The sequence below is a fragment of the Emys orbicularis genome, chromosome 1 (assembly GCF_028017835.1).
Source record: "Emys orbicularis isolate rEmyOrb1 chromosome 1, rEmyOrb1.hap1, whole genome shotgun sequence".
NCBI classification, from domain to species: domain Eukaryota; kingdom Metazoa; phylum Chordata; order Testudines; family Emydidae; genus Emys; species Emys orbicularis.
The window spans coordinates 312,737,537-312,753,377 of record NC_088683.1 but is presented as its reverse complement, the minus strand read 5'-3'; the positions used below and the strand labels follow the sequence as shown (position 1 = coordinate 312,753,377).

The 15,841-nt window shown below is 45.4% G+C and overlaps 1 protein-coding gene across 1 annotated transcript in view; it reads left to right on the top strand.

The window, feature by feature from the left end:
* The first annotated feature begins 3,350 nt into the window (after positions 1-3,350).
* Positions 3,351-15,841, top strand: part of LOC135873018 (guanylate cyclase soluble subunit beta-2-like) — a 33,510-nt gene continuing 21,019 nt past the window's right edge. Inside the window, exons 1-5 of the mRNA XM_065397487.1 lie at positions 3,351-3,448; positions 8,617-8,711; positions 11,363-11,523; positions 12,331-12,430; positions 15,534-15,730. Of these exons, the coding sequence (XP_065253559.1) occupies positions 3,351-3,448; positions 8,617-8,711; positions 11,363-11,523; positions 12,331-12,430; positions 15,534-15,730 (651 nt within the window). The remainder of the gene's footprint in view (positions 3,449-8,616; positions 8,712-11,362; positions 11,524-12,330; positions 12,431-15,533; positions 15,731-15,841) is intronic.

Below are 15,841 nucleotides of genomic sequence, written 5' to 3'. Positions count from 1 at the left end.
TGCACTACTACAGACTAGGGACCGAATGGCTAGGCAGCAGTTCTGCAGAAAAGGACCTAGGGATTACAGTGGACGAGAAGCTGGATATGAGTCAATAGTGTGCCCTTGCTGCCAAGAAGGCTAATGGCATTTTGGGCTGTATAAGTAGGGGCATTGCCAGCAGATCGAGTGACGTGATCATTCCCCTCTATTTGGCATTGGTGAGGCCTCATCTGGAGTACTGTGTCCAGCTTTTGGCCCCACACTACAAGAAGGATGTGGAAAAATTGGAAAGAGTCCAGTGGAGGGCAACAAAAATGATTAGGGGTCTGGAGCACATGACTTATGAGGAGAGGCTGAGGGAACTGGGATTGTTTAGTCTGCAGAAGAGAAGAATAAGGGGGGATTTGATAGCTGCTTTCAACTACCTGAAAGGGGGTTCCAAAGAGGATGGATCTAGACTGTTCTCAGTGGTACCAGATGACAGAACAAGGAGTAATGGTCTCAAGTTGCAGTGGGAGAGGTTTAGGTTGGATATTAGGAAAAAACTTTTTCACTAGGAGGGTGGTGAAGCACTGGAATGGGTTACCTAGGGAGGTGGTGGATTCTCCTTCCTTGGAGGTTTTTAAGGTCAGGCTTGACAAAGCCCTGGCTGGGATGATTTAGTTGGGGATTGGCCCTGCTTTGAGCAGGGGGTTGGACTAGATGACCTCCTGAGGTCCCTTCCAACCCTGATATTCTATGATTCTATGATTCTATGATTCTATTTGGCAGTTTCCAATTTACTTTAGTTCTTTAAGTGAGTTTCCTCATTCTTCCAAGGAGAATTCCCTTTGAAATGAATGACTGCGACACCACAGGAAAAACTGGAGACATCAGCAAATCCTGTCTGAGCTGCTGACCAGGCACCTCACCTCTCACTTTGCCAGGGAAGTGCATTGGACATTAGTAAAGACGTTTTAAAAAGTGCTTTTGGGTTCACAGGGAAGAGAGAATTGGATTAAAAATAGGGAACCAAGGATTCAAATCCTCAGAGTTTAATGTCGAGATGAGCCTCAGCCACAAGGTTCAGCCCTGGCTCTGCAGTTCCCCGAAGTCCAGAGCCTGAGTTTTAACTGAGACAGTTATTTTAATACGGGAGAGGCCCAGTCAGGTCAAGAGCCAAACTTCCAAAAAGTTTTGGGGCTGTTCAAATCCAGGGTTTCAGTCTGGGCTTCCTTCTAATTTAATGTATGAAGAATTATGTCCTGATTAAAAAACAAAAAAATGACCATTGTCTGCAATTCTTGTGCCATGGGGAATGACAAAAGGAGAAGGGGATTGATGGCTAATAAAATATCCTGTTTTATTTTCAAGTCAGCTGTAGCTTAAGCATCCAGTTAGGTATTTAGACTGATCCATCATATTAAAGTAAAAATATGGTGGATCAGTCTAAATACCTAACTGATGCATCACTTTTAATGCAGTTTCAAAGATACAGGGCCAGCTTTTGTCCTCAGTTCCAGTGGGCTAAATCTGGAGTAATTTAATTGTGTCAAGGGAATGGAAAAAATGGAATACATCCAGCAAGAGCAGAATTTAGCCAATAGTTTCAGCCATTCAGTGCATTGAAGTTACACATTTAGGGCCAGATTTTCAAAGAGATTTAGGTGGCCAGTGGGATTTTCCAAAAGTGAGTAAGCAGGTTAGAGGTCTATCTGCAGCTTTAGCTATCTAAATACCTTTGAAAAGCTGACCTGTAAGACCAACTCCAGAGCTAGCGGAGGTAGATGCAATTGCATTTATATCCATGGGATTACACTCACTGACAACAGGTTTGATTCAGGCCATAGCTTCAATTGTCAGGATTGCAAATGCAAGTTGTGTGAGCAACATAATACTAACAACAGCCTATCCTTCAGCGTTGTAAGATTTCTACTCCCTTGGCACAAGTTTCCTGCTGATCACCCCATCCCTGTAGGGAAGCTATTTCTTACTGATGCTCCCAAAGTATAGGGACACCTCAGGATAAGCAACACTTCTTGGAATGACACGCCAATATTAAAAATGCTGCTGCTGTGACATTCTCAAAAGTACCTCTGGCTACATCTGTTCATCATTCATAAACTGTATTATCTGACAGGGACTGCCTGTACATGGCAGCACGGCATTTTTGATGGACATTTTCTTGTGATAAGATCTCATCACTCATCTCTTTCCTCGGGGTAAGATTTAAAACTTATTATTACACATCCAAGTATGATTTAAGGGCCCAGAGTCTGATCTCTGTTACGCCAATGTAAGTCTGGAGTCATTCCATTGATATGGTGAGACTAGACAGAGTTGAAGGAACAAATAGACCCAGCGTGGACCAGGGTAAGGGGAGATTGAAAATACTGTCCTTACAGGCACACACTCACTGCTATCTTTGGTTAGTGCATGGCACTTGGATACTAGGGTGACAGGCATTTCTAAGGCACCTAAGACAGATACAAACAGATAGCACTGATCCCTATATGGACAGGGCTTAAACAAATGATCAACAAACTCCCTGAATCTGTAGTTCAAGCACATTGCATGAGAGGCTGAGCCAGCTGACCAGCTTCAGGATTTTACATTAAAATAGTCATTTCCACCTCAGCCTAAACCCCACTTTTCCTCTGATTAGCTCAGTGCTGGCCTTTCTGCGCTGTAATGCTAAGATCTGCTTGGAGAGATACATGGCCGGGTAAATGATTAGTTTCTGATTTCCCTGTGGATCTTTCTGTTTTGTGTGCGATGGGCTCTACACAGTCCAAGTTGATATGTTAAAAAAAACCCAGACTCGCGCTGCTGGTGTGATGAAACAACTCACTCACTCCAGCACAACCTAGAGCACCTGCCCTGCACAATCGGCGAGCAGACAGCAGCACCATGGTAAGCGTCTTTCAGCATTACTCTTCTTTTTTATGTTCAATACCTAGTTTCTCAAATCAGATTTAAACACTAACTATACTGTGTTTTACTACTAAAATATATTTGTCTTTCAATCAAGTCTTCAGGCTGACATAAGCGCCATTAATTTCCCGCTTTCACCTATCTTTTAACCATATCAGTGCTGCATGAGCCAAAAGAATTCAGAGTAACTGAAAACAACGTTCTGTAACCATCCTTAATTGCATGCTGGCTTTAAAGCTTAGTTAATATGTTTTCTCTATGGAAACCAGAACTACTGCTGTGTAGAGAACAAGTCTCGGGGCGTTTTGCATGAAGGCAGGAATGAACAGTGCTATTAAATAAACAAACTTAACAAGAAATGGGGAAAAGACATAATTGTTTCCCCAAAGGGGTTGTCATTTCATTTTACTTAACCAGCCCATTAAGGGCTCTTTTCCCATGTTCCATTAGGCATAATGCTAATGTCTTCTCTCCCACAGTACGGATTTATCAACACCTGCCTGAAATCTCTAGTTATAGAGAAATTTGGGGAAGAGACATGGGAAAAACTCAAGTAAGTATTTGATCCTTTAAAAAGCGCAGTACTGGTGACTTGGGGCTTCCATCCTGGGCGCCAAAGAGGATTAAAATTTGGCTGTGTCCTGTTGACCATTATAAATACAATTCAGGCCCACACAGCTCTATGTTTCACTGCTACAATTAATTATGAGCCGAGTGTGCCAAATTCTGGGCTGAGTTACATCCCTGCTGCAGCCGAGGGAGTGGTCTTCAGCATAAATCAGAACAGAGCCCATGAGAGGCAAATTCATCCAAAATGTTATTTACTAACGCCAGTGGAGTTACACCAGAGAGCGATTTGTCCCTGAGATGCATAATGCCCTTACCTTCTGCCACCTTAACCTTCTCCCTCGGGTAATTCATTTCTAGTGTATCATAATGTCATTTATCGCATATTGTAAAACTAGCCCCACGTAATTTCAATGGAAGCACGAGACTTGGTTTTTTACCTACTGGATTAGGCAACAGTAAATAAGAACATAAGAACGGCCATACTGGGTCAGACCAAAGGTCCATCTAGCCCAGTATCCTGTCTTTAACAGTGGCCAATGCCAGGTTCCCCAGAGGGAATGAAGAGAGCAGGTAATCATCAAGTGATCCATCCCCTGTCGCCCATTCCCAGCTTCTGGCAAACAGAGGCTAGGCACACCACCCTGCCCATCCTGGCTAATATCCATTGATGGACCTATCCTCAATGAACCTATCTAGTTCTTTTTTGAACCCTGTTATAGTTTTGGCCTTCACAACATCCTCTGGCAAAGAGTTCCACAGACTGACTGTGCATTGTGTGAAAAAATACTTCCTTTTGTTTGTTTTAAACCTGCTGCCTATTCATTTCATTTGGTGACCCCTAGTTCTTGTGTTATGAGAAGGAGTAAATAACACTTCCTTATTTACTTTCTTCACACTAGTCATGATTTTATAGACCTCTATCATCTCCCCCCTTTTTATAGCTTAAATAGCTTATAGCGAGCCACTTTTCGGGTTGTTTTATTGACTTTCCACAGCCTTTCCTCTTTTGTGTGGCGGAGGAGCACCAGAGGCAGTGGTGGACAGGGGCAACCCTCGTAGCGCCGTGCCACTAGAGTTGTGTGGCCATGGGGTAGGGAGTGAGGAACCAGGACTTGGAGCCAGTGCAGAGACACAGGGTCTCCATGCAAACAGTCCTGTGCTGGGCCTCTAGCAGATCTCCCAAGGTCTAAGCAGATGCTGGGATATTCGTGACTAGGGAGTGGTGATCACATCTTCCCCAATGGAATGAATGGGAAAGCCTCCATAACAGAAATCTCATGCAGGTTACCTCCCTACAGCCCTATTTCATAGCTAGGAGGAATGGTCGTGCTAAGAGATCACAAAGAATAAATGTATAATAAGGGAGAAACACTCATAAGCTTTACAGTGTATTATTAAGAGAGCTCATTACCTTGTCTTTGGAAGTGGTCTTGTTCATTAAGAGTACTAAATTATAAAACACCACAGCAATGAGCACCATAGAAATGCCTATACTAGTGGAAAAATTAATAGTGAGTTCTCACACTTGTAGTTTCTGCAATGATAGATCAGGTGGTTGTTTATTAGGTGGTTTGCATGGCATGCACTTCCATTCCCTTGAAAAACATTCACATCGACCTGAAGTGCTGCTTAACCTAATATGAAGATGAGACACACAGCCAAATTAATTTAGTTACATGGGTGAAAATTTGGAGTTATTTACACTGGTGTAACTGGGAGCAGAAGTTGATTTGAAATAATAGACAGGGCTCTTGATGCAAGTTTGAACTATCACAATTTGCACAAAGATCCAAGAATCAGCTTCTTGGCCTATCATGTCTGCTCTAGCGAAGCAGAGTGTACTGTGACATTTGCAGAGTTTTTTTGGCTCTCTTCAGCACACACACATGCTTATGTTGGGTCTCACATACATCATTGTCTAAATCTGGCAACTCCTCTTATGTTGAGCTGATAATAGTTTTATCATTCAGAATTTACTTGCGTTGTGCCTGCAGGCCTGCCAGAAATACCCAAGTCATTCGGACTGTTCTCCAATTTTCCACTATTAGCTACTAAAATGGTTTTGCTTTAAATGTTCGCCACACAGGACCCATATACAATAATGCTAATGCATCCTGTGAAGTGATACAATACTCTAAAGATCTCCCAGTGTAGTGGATTACTGTATAGCAGTCGACAGAATAGAGGACAGGAGACACGCTTAACACTCTGGAGAATGAGCAGAAAGGGAGGAACAAGTGCAAACACTAATCCGTGGTCCCAAATAAAGCACTGGAGAAGCCTGAAAGACCATTAGGACAGGGACTGTCTCTTTCTCTATTGTTTGCATAGAGCTGAGCACATGTATGGTGCTCACTAAACCAACAGTAAAAGTCAGGAACGCAAATTAAACCAACCCTTGGTGGCTGGGTTGGGAAGAACATTGAATGTACTGCGCATGTCACACAAATCAGCCTGATACCATGACTAGAAAGACATGGCGGGTGAGGTAATAGCTTTTACTGACCAACTTCTGAGAGAGAGAGACAAGCTTTCAAACTGCACAGAGCTCTTCTTCAGGGCCTGGAAAGGTACTCCCAGTGCCTACTGCTACTGGCTGATTTATGGAGGGGAGTGATGTTAACTCCTGTTTACACAGAGAGCTTTCCCTAAGAGAGAAAGGCTTGTTGTGTGGGTAAGACAGCGGGCTAGGATTGAGCAGACATAGGTTCAAATCTCACCCTCTACCAGAGGCTTCTTATGTGACCATAGTCAAATCACTTAGGCCAAGAGCTTCCAAAAGGCAGTAGTGATTTTCAGTGTGCAACCTGAGACACCTGAAAATCAGGCCCCATTCCAAAGTGTAGAATTCTTGAAAATCTTGTCCTTACTCTGTGCCTGTGTTCCCCACCTCTAAAATAAGCAGATTATTATCTTCTTCTCACTCTTTGTCTATGTAGGCTGCAAGGTTTTCAGGCCAGGAACTATCTCTTACTATGTGCTTATATAGTGCCTGGAACAACAGGGCCCTGATCTTACTCAGGACCGCTAGCTGCTACTATGATACAAACAGTCCCTAATCATGGTAGCTACAAAGATATTTTGAATATAGTAATTGTTTGTTGGTTTCTGCATTGTTTTCTTAACCAGAGCGGCCAGGGATTGCCCTCTCCTCCTGTCCCCCCCACCCTAGAAAACTAGCATTTAGCTCTGCACTGGTGAGGAGAGGGCCTAGGATGAACTGGTGTGAAGCCCCTTCTCTAAAATATTAAGCATTAATACAGTTTCCTTCCTCACTGACCATGTGACTATCTTCTTGCACCTGCTTTTAAGTTTTAAAAACCAGACTTCTTATGGCCAGCACAGAGGAACTATTCCCTTGCATTCTGTGCCCCTTCAGAAAATTCTAGGCTCATGTGCCAAGGAACAATTGGGACCATTCAGTGACTTTCTGCTTTGCTGCTGCAGTTTCCTCTTGGGGACTTGCTCACATAACCATATGGAGATTTCGAATATGCTGGAACCTGCTCTCTCAGTAACTCTGGTCTAGTTTCACTGGATTAAAGCTCTGTTGATGGATGGATTGGTTTCAGGCAGTGACCAGTCTGAGTGGTTTCTCTTCTGTTACCCGGGGTTCTTTCAACCCAAAGCTCTTGGTAACTTTTACTCTATGCAAGGTGGTGTCAGGAAATAAATCAGGGGAGACATGGCCGTCGCACTGATAGATGGCTGACACAAACAGGACAACACAAGAGTGCTTTCACTTAAAGCTAAATTTTACTTAGTCTCAAGCACTTACACGCGTCCGCAACAGGTTAGTAAAACTAGGGTTACCATACGTCCGGATTTTCCTGGACATGTCCGGCTTTTTGGTCCTCAAATCCCCGTCCGGGGGGAATTGCCAAAAAGCCGAACATGTCCGGGAAAATGCTTTGCCGGCATCCCTGTCCCCTGCTTACCTTAGAGCGGCTCGGGAGGGGAAGCGCCCGGCCGGGGGCGCAGGGTCTGGAGGTCTGGGGGCTGCCCGGCAAACCGTGAAACCGGTAGCGCTCGGGCAGCTCGGCTCTTCAGCTGCACAAAGCTGAGGTGTCTGGGGGGAGCTGCAGCCGCTGCCGCCGCGGGGGAATCCGCCTGCAGCTCCCCCCAGACACCTCAGCTCTGTGCAGCTGAAGAGCCGAGCTGCCCGAGCGCTACCAGCTTCACGGTTTGCCGGGCATCCCCCAGACCTCCAGACCCTGCGCCCCCGGCCGGGCGCTTCCCCTCCCGGGCTCCGGCTGCACTGGGGAAGTTCCCGGCCAGGGGGCGCAGGGTCTGGAGGTCTGGGGGCTGCCCGGCAAACCGTGAAGCCGGTAGCGCTCGGGCAGCTGTTTTGCGTGGCTGGGAGGGAGGAGGAGGGGGAATGCGGGGCGCTCAGGGGAGGGGGCAGAGTTGGGGCGGGGACTTTGGGGAAGGGGTTGGAATGGGGGCGGAGTTGGGGAGGGGCCGGGGCGGGGAAGGGGCAGAGTTGGGGCAGGGGCGTGGAAGGGGAAGGGGTGGGGCCGGGGCCCCATGGAGTGTCCTCTTTTTTAAATGTTTTAATATGGTAACCCTAGTAAAACACCCCCAGCCCTCGATAATTACCAAAGCTGAGTGTGGCTCTTGAGTGGCACAGCAGCAGCCCATCTGCCAGTGGGGAACACAAGGTGCATCTAGAGGGAGAGTCCAGTCCTGAAGAGTCCCACTACCTCAAACTTTCCCCCCTTATTTATATATTAGTAATAGAATGACATGTCCCTTAAAGAAAACTTGTTAAGCAAGCAGTTCCAATGGTCAAGCAAGAGGCTCCTTCTGATTATCGATTAACCAGGTGTGGGTTTTTCCAGAGTTTGCAGCCTTGAGACCCCAATAGACATTCCAGGGGCACATCCTGCTCTTCTAAAATGCATGTATCAGCAACTTCAACACAATTCTTTTCAGGAAGGAAGCGGGGTCAAGCTGCCTTTTCTGTGGCACCCAAAACCCCCTCCCCTCCTGCCTTGGTCAAGCTGAGCTTGCTACATGGCCACTTTACGGCCTGCTGACTTGGCTGCTTTTAGCAATAAGCCATAGTGGGTTCAGGCACTTTACTGGTTTGCCAAAATCTCCCCGTACACTTCTGTATCATCATAAATCTTAATTTTCTGTGTTTGTCAGAACACAGGCAGAGGTCCAAGACACCTTCATGACTTACACTGTGTATGATGATGCTATTACCCTGAAGCTGATCCAAGAAGCCTGCAAAATACTGGGTAAGGACTGCTCATTACCTGATTGCTGGCTTATTGAGCACTGACCGCTTACTCAGTGCTCTTCACACTGACACTGTCCCTGGCTGGCCAAGAGGCCAGCTCATGGCAGTAACACAATGCGCCCCCCACTAGATGTGCCGTGGAGCTGCGCTATTCAAGGGGAAGCTCTGGTAGGACTCATGTAACATCTCCTGGGGGCTGCGTAGCATGAAGAGTGTGCAAGGTGTGTGATCCAGAAGGATGAGGCAGCGGGTGCTCCCTCCTTGCCCAGCTAGCTCTGGTCCATGGCCCAGCCCCCTCCCTTTGGAGTGCCTGGCTGGGGGTGGTAGGAACCCCACAAGTCTGGTAGCCTTTGCACTGAGCCTGCCTGCCGCACATTGCTGCATTTGCCAGCGCTTTGGAGTTGATTGTCTCAGAGCGCTGGGTGCTCCCCAGAGCAGCTGTATTAGGAGCCAGTCAGGGAGCTGCCAGACCTGTGGAGCTTTTCCATTGCACTGGGGCTGAGAGAGATCTGTAGCGGTTTGTTTACAAAGGGCTTCCCAAACTGAACCTTGCTATTTGTTTGTGGAAGCGGGAAGTGACCTAGTTCCCATAAATGCACTTGGAGGCTGGAGATCAGTGAACTCCAGGAATTCCCAGAGCTGATCCCTTGTCATCCCCAGCCTCCTGCAGAGGATACCCCAGTACAACCCTCCTGCTTACATTAGAGGGCTTTGGAGATGTCCCTGTAGCTTCTCCAGAGAGAGGCCATCGTTGGGGATGGAGGGGAGAGAGGATGACTGGGGGAAAGAGGGCGACTCGTTTCTCAGTTCTAAGCACAAAACTTTACCCCCATCAGCCCAAACCTTCATGAGAGCAGCGCCCCCAAGGTTCTCGCCATGTGAATTTGAGGTGAGATGTGAGTCTTTCACACATCCAAGTTTTGCAAGCTTTGTTGTCATGAGACACGGAACATATGGTACATTATTCTCTTGGCGTTTGGATAAGAAGTGCTATAGAACAGGGTGGGCCTAGCTGGTGGGTTACTGAACACTACAGTCCCAAAAGAGAGTCATCTCTCTCTCTCTCTCTCTCTCTCTCTCTCTCTCTTTTTAAATATAGAAAAATTCACTGCGATCCCTGGTCTAAAGCATGGCTGTTGCAGGCAGCTGTATTGGGATGTAGGATTTGTAGCATGGTACTAACCCCAGGAGTCAACATGGTCTTAAATTACTTCAGCCTGATACCTCTTATCTGTTTTTCTTATCCACAAAAGAGCTGTTTTACTATTGGGAATTAGGGAATCCACAGTTCTGTTTAGTACCAGCCTTGACAGTATGGCTTAATCAACATTGCAACAAACACCGGGATCTTAAGGAAACAGTGGCCTGATAAAGTGGAGCGCAAGCAGCATAAATGAAATGAACTAGATTCTAGGGCCTGATTTCAAACTCATTTATTCTGGTGTAAACCAGGATTAAGCCCACTGAAGGTAATGGATTCCACCAACATACACCACAGCCAACATTTTCCACTGTAGGTGCTGCCATAATGGCTCTTTGCTAGCTTCATTAAGGTCTGGTGTATTTAAAGTCAAAAATAGATGTAATGCTGAAAACTGTCCCCACCAGTAGATCTGGGTGCATAACGGATCTTTTGGTTCACTGACGTCTCAGTGTATGTTGAACCAAATATGAGAATTTTGAAAATTTGTGATGAATTGAAATGTTGGAAAAAATTTCAAAAGCCCAATTCAACATTTTTTGTTTCAATTTCAGGTATTGTAACAAAAGCAAAGGCAGATTAGATTCACAAACTAGCTAGTGGGAGAGGAGGCAGTGGTCCCCTTATAAGCTTTAGCCCAAGAGTAAAGGCACTTTCCTGGGATGTGGGGAACCTGGCTTCAATTCCCCCTCTGCCTAATGTGGAGAAGGGATTTGTAGTTGGGTCTCCCGCATTGCAGGAGTAGCGCCCTAACCATCAAGCTATAGAGTCATTCTCTTTTCCTGGCCCAATGACTATTCATTGTCATTCACAGTGGCAATTCAAAGTTATTCAAGAATAGTCATTGGGCCAGGGAAAGAGAATGACTCTATAGCTTGGTGGTTAAGATAGTCACCTAGGATTTGGGACAACCAAGCTGCAGTCCCTGCTCTGATGATTATTTACAAAAAGTGGAACAGGAGAGACAGGGAAACCCATAACAGTGTACCCCATCACCTAGGGTACTCTCTTCCAGTGTGGGAGATCCAAGTTCAAATCTCTTCTTCATATCAGGCAGAGGAAGGAATTGAAGCCACATCCCAGGAGAGTGCCCTAAGCACTGGGCCATAGCTTCTAAGGAGAAGCCAACCACTTGTTCCTCCATCTGTTTTGTGACTCCAGTCAGAAACATTTTTTTCAATTTTTGGTTACGGCTAAATGATTTGGCAAACTCGAGACAAGTTCGCAAATATCTTTGGGTTGGTCAAAACGGCATTTGTCAGCAAATAAACTAGTTGCCAAAAACATTTTCTCCCAGCTCTACCCACCAGATCACAACAATTTTTGTAATAGGTCACCTGTGGGGCCTAGGCCATTTGCCTGTGTCCGTTTCAGACCTTAAAGATTAGGTCAGGTCACAGGGTTTAGATAGCATTGCACAGCTGTAAATCCGAATATCTTTTACACAGATGTGTCAGAAGATGCAATGCTGAAACTTTTTGGAGAATATTTCTTTACTTTCTGTAAGATGTCGGGCTATGATCGAATGCTACAGACTTTGGGAGGGAATCTAACTGAATTTATCGAGAATCTAGATGCCCTTCATAGTTACCTTGCATTGTCCTACCAGGTACTGTCTTCTTTCTGTGAATGTAAATTAAAGAGGCTCCACTCCCTTGCAATTTTTCTAGTTCTGGGCTTTATGGAGGAAATCCTCTCCCTGCCATCCTGCTCCTGTAAGAAGATGGGGAATCCTCCACATCAGCCCACGTGCTGGCAGTGGAATTGGAAATCTGAAGCTATTCCACCCTAAAGAGTTTTACAAACCCATCTCCACATGGGGAGGAACACTGGAGGCACTGCCGGATCCTCCAGCTTTGCCCTTCTCGTGTCCACTCTGGTCCATCCCAAGTCCCCTGGAGGTAGCCATCCTGGAAGCCACAAGGGAGCTGTACACCCCTCTCTATGTTGCTTTCCCAAGGCTTACCTCTCCCCTTTGCAATAGCACTGCAGTGGTTCCTCTGCCAAAGGAGTGTGTTTCTATGTGTTGGAAGGATTTGCCCCTAAATGCCTAACAGCAGATTTGCAGGTACAAGTGAGAGAGTTCAAAATATCCTGTGGCCACTTCTGGTTCTTGCGTTCACTAAAACGGCATGGCAATGATGGAACGTGCCAAAGCTACCCCAGAATCCCATGAACAAATACCCAGAGTGCAAAACCAAAAATCCCTCAAGCAAACAAGAGACAACGCCATAGTCATCAGATTAGATTTTTTTTTCATGCCAGTTTTCAGTTTGCTGATAAGTCTTTATGTCTTTGAAGTAACTGATGAAATAGTGGGCCAGACCCTCCATTGGTGTAAATCTGCATAGCTCAATGACATCTCTCGGACAGGTGACTATGCGGGTGTACTGGGTTCTCTCATCTCCTTACTTAGGAAATGAATGCACCATCATTTCGTGTGGAAAAGAGGACAGACGGAGCAATGCTACTTCACTACTATTCTGACAGGAGAGGCTTGTGTCATATTGTCCCAGGTAAAACCAATATTATCTCATACTAGGCCATAGTGTGCTCTCAGATACCTGTCACCCGGGGCTCCCTGGGACCTTAGCACTTTGAGTCCTCACCTTCAAGGCCATGTTCAGCTTAGTTCCTGCACCTCTCTGCTCCTCTCTCTTTTCTCTTTCTGAAAAGTTAGCCCCCTCATGCTTTTCTCCATCTCCACTTCCCTCTTCTCCTCCTTCGCCCTTCCTTAAGACACACTTCTTCCAAAAGGCCTACGACTACTCCCTACAATGAAGCATTAACAAAAGGATGCTGGAATATTTAGTTTAAAAGGGAGTGAGACAAAAATGGTGGGAACAACAGGACACGTGTTGAATGCCACCAGTCACTTTGCTTTCCATGCTGCTTCAGCAGTACATTGTCTGTCTAGACTGTAAGGTGTTTGGAGCAGGGACTGGTCATCTTGTTTGTAAAGTGCCTTATGCTGTTGGGGCATGTTGTGCAATTGCTTAATTACCTGGTCTAGCATCAGAGACAGCTGTGCCTCAGTTTCCCCTCAGCAACTGGGTAGTTAATGTGGTTTAGCCTGCTGGCCAAACTACAAGGTCTTCTACAAGAAGATAACAAAAGTCCAAAACAAAGGGGGGTGGGAGGGGGGGGGAATTGTCACATGGTTCCTGGCCAACAAATGAATGAATTATCTTAATTATGGGCTGAACCAGAACCAGGGCCTTACTTAGTCTGTAGGCTCCCTTAAAGGGCCAGCATATCTAATGACAGTGCTCTATAAATAAGAATAAGAAAACATTTCAGTGCTGAGCCTCAGCTTCTGAATTCAGAAGAAGCATCTCACCTCATCTCTAGGTGCTCAGATTGAGTATTTTGGTCTGGGATCATTTCTAATGTGAGAGTGGAGATGGTCAGAAAATAGGTTTTCTCCCATAGAAATGCTGACATGGTTTCTCATGCCCCTAGTTTCTTCTATGGGCCAGACTCCCTGGCTGGACTACATCTCCCATGATGCACCATGGTCCCTCCTCTTGCTGTCACCTAAGTGCATCATGGGAGATGTCCATCCGATAGAGGAGAATAGGACCATGATGCATCCAAACTACAACTCCCATGAGGCACGGAGGTGGCCCGGAGCCCCACCCAGCCTGCCTGACTCCAGTCCTATGCTTTATCCCTGAGACCACCCTTCCTGGCTTATCTGGTGCCCTTCAAAGACAATATTTGGACCCTCTAAGGTTTTTATATACTGTTATGAGTTGGGTTAAACCTTGTTCCAGGTTGAGTTAAAACTGATGTGTGAATGCACCCTTCACTTGAGACAGTGATAAGAGACAATTAAGGCAGGTGGGGTGGGGACACCTAAAACAAAGCCTAATAGAGTCTGCCCAGAAACTAGCCCCAGCTGGGTGGAAGCAGTGCTTAATTTGTAATGAAAGAGGTGCTGGGGCTCAAGCAATTAGATGCTAGGGCTCAAGCAATTTTTTTACATTCAAAACTGATGCAGCAAGTCCAGAGGTGCCGGGGCTATGAACTGCCAAGCCTAGAGGTGCCAGGGCTATGAACTGCCAAGCCTAGAGGTGCCAGGGCATGGCCCTGGCACAAATTAAGCAGTAGGTGGAAGGTTCCACTGGATAATAGTTCTGATCAGATGAGTATGTGAAATAGACAAGCTGGGGTACAGACACAGATCAGAGACAGACTATGCAGCAAAAAGCACGAAAGCAACAGCCTGAAAGCATGGTGTATGACCTGGAAAAAGCTAGAGATGAGTTTTTTAGAGCTGGTGTTGGCTAGAGAGGCTTGGGGCTGTAAGCTAAGAAACTATTCTTTTGTTTCTGGTTCATCCTGCATTTGGAAGAGCAGGACCTTGTCCGTTGCTTGTAAATAAGCAAGTTTGCATCAAAGAAAATACCAGACTCCATCATCAGTTTCTGCCCCCAACTGGCACATCCCCATGCCTCTGAACTTTGTTTAGGTGCTTGGGTAGAAAATGGACAACAGAGCCTTAAGCTGTTTCTCCACACAGAAAAGAAACGCACAAATGCTTGAAGGGTGACAATTTTATGAGCTGGAGCATTCCCTGAGATTCCTGTCAGGAGATCCTTCCAGAGCAGCTGTGGGGCTCCCTTCCTCTCATGGAAGGAAATCGGTGGGGGCCATGGAGTGTGTGCAGGACTTTAGGCTTGGTCTATGTGCAAAGTTGCTCTGGTTTAACTAAAGGCATGTTTTAAAACTGATTTAGTTAAACCAGTGCAAACCCCTGCGTGGACACACTTAATTTGATTTAAACCTGGTTTATAACTGGTTTAGCCTGCATTGGTAAATTTAAAAACGCCTCTTTAGTTTAACCACTGCAATTTCTGTGCTTAGGTCAGACCTGAGGTACAGGATCTTGTGAAGTGTCTAAGTACCATGTCCCACCCACTTTTAAAGAGACAGTAGTAATGAGATATTGGGTTTTTAAAGGGCAGCATTGTTTCCACATGTGAGAATCAAAATGGACCCATATGATTACTAGTTTGTGTGTGTGGCTTTGTTAACTTGATAAAATCCAAATTGTTGGGGGTCACACATCTGGTGCCCAGCTATTACTAGGATGGGTACTCTATAAACACCACAGACAGACAGGGAGAAATCTGAATAGATCTAACATGTTGGCTGAACATTATGCTCTTTGATTTACATTGGGGTAGGACACCTGTTTTGCTTTTGCCTTCTAGAAACAGAATAAAAGTTACAGAAAGGACAACTGCCCCCTACAAGGTGCACTTTATGAACATTTTTAACTCCAGGCCAAATTTCTTCCACTGGTGTGAATTTGGAGGAATTCTGCCTTCACTGAAGTTCCTTAGGATTTATGCTGATATAACAGAATTAAGAAGATGGTCTTCAGAATCACTGATGTCAGTGGGTTTGCAGCAGTGAAAATCAGTGTAGAATCAGGTTATAATGTTACTTCGTATGGCATCTTTCATACCAATAGATTAGAGTATAAATAATATAATTGTGGAGATTGCTGAGAGGTACAGCTTAGGCAAGGAAGAAAAGAGATACAGAGCCTAAGAAGTTTTGCTAACACGAATAGGTCACCATATAAATCTGTTATTTCTTTTGATTCAGGTATCATAGAGTCTGTTGCCAGAGACTTCTTCAACAGTGAAGTGACAATGGAAATTCTTACTCAGAGTGAAGAAAAGGAGCGCACTGGGAAAAAGGAGCATGTTATATTTCTTGTTCTGCAGAAGGCTAAAAGGCCAAAGAGAAAAACCAAAAAGACAACTAATCCAGAAAGCGTAGACTCCCACAAAGATAAAGAGGTGCAGTAAATCATGTATGGAAATGAGGGAGGTTTACTTACAGTTTTCTGTGCCTGTCTGGTTTCTCTTAATCTACAAGAAATATTTTAAGGCAAACAATCCACACATTCT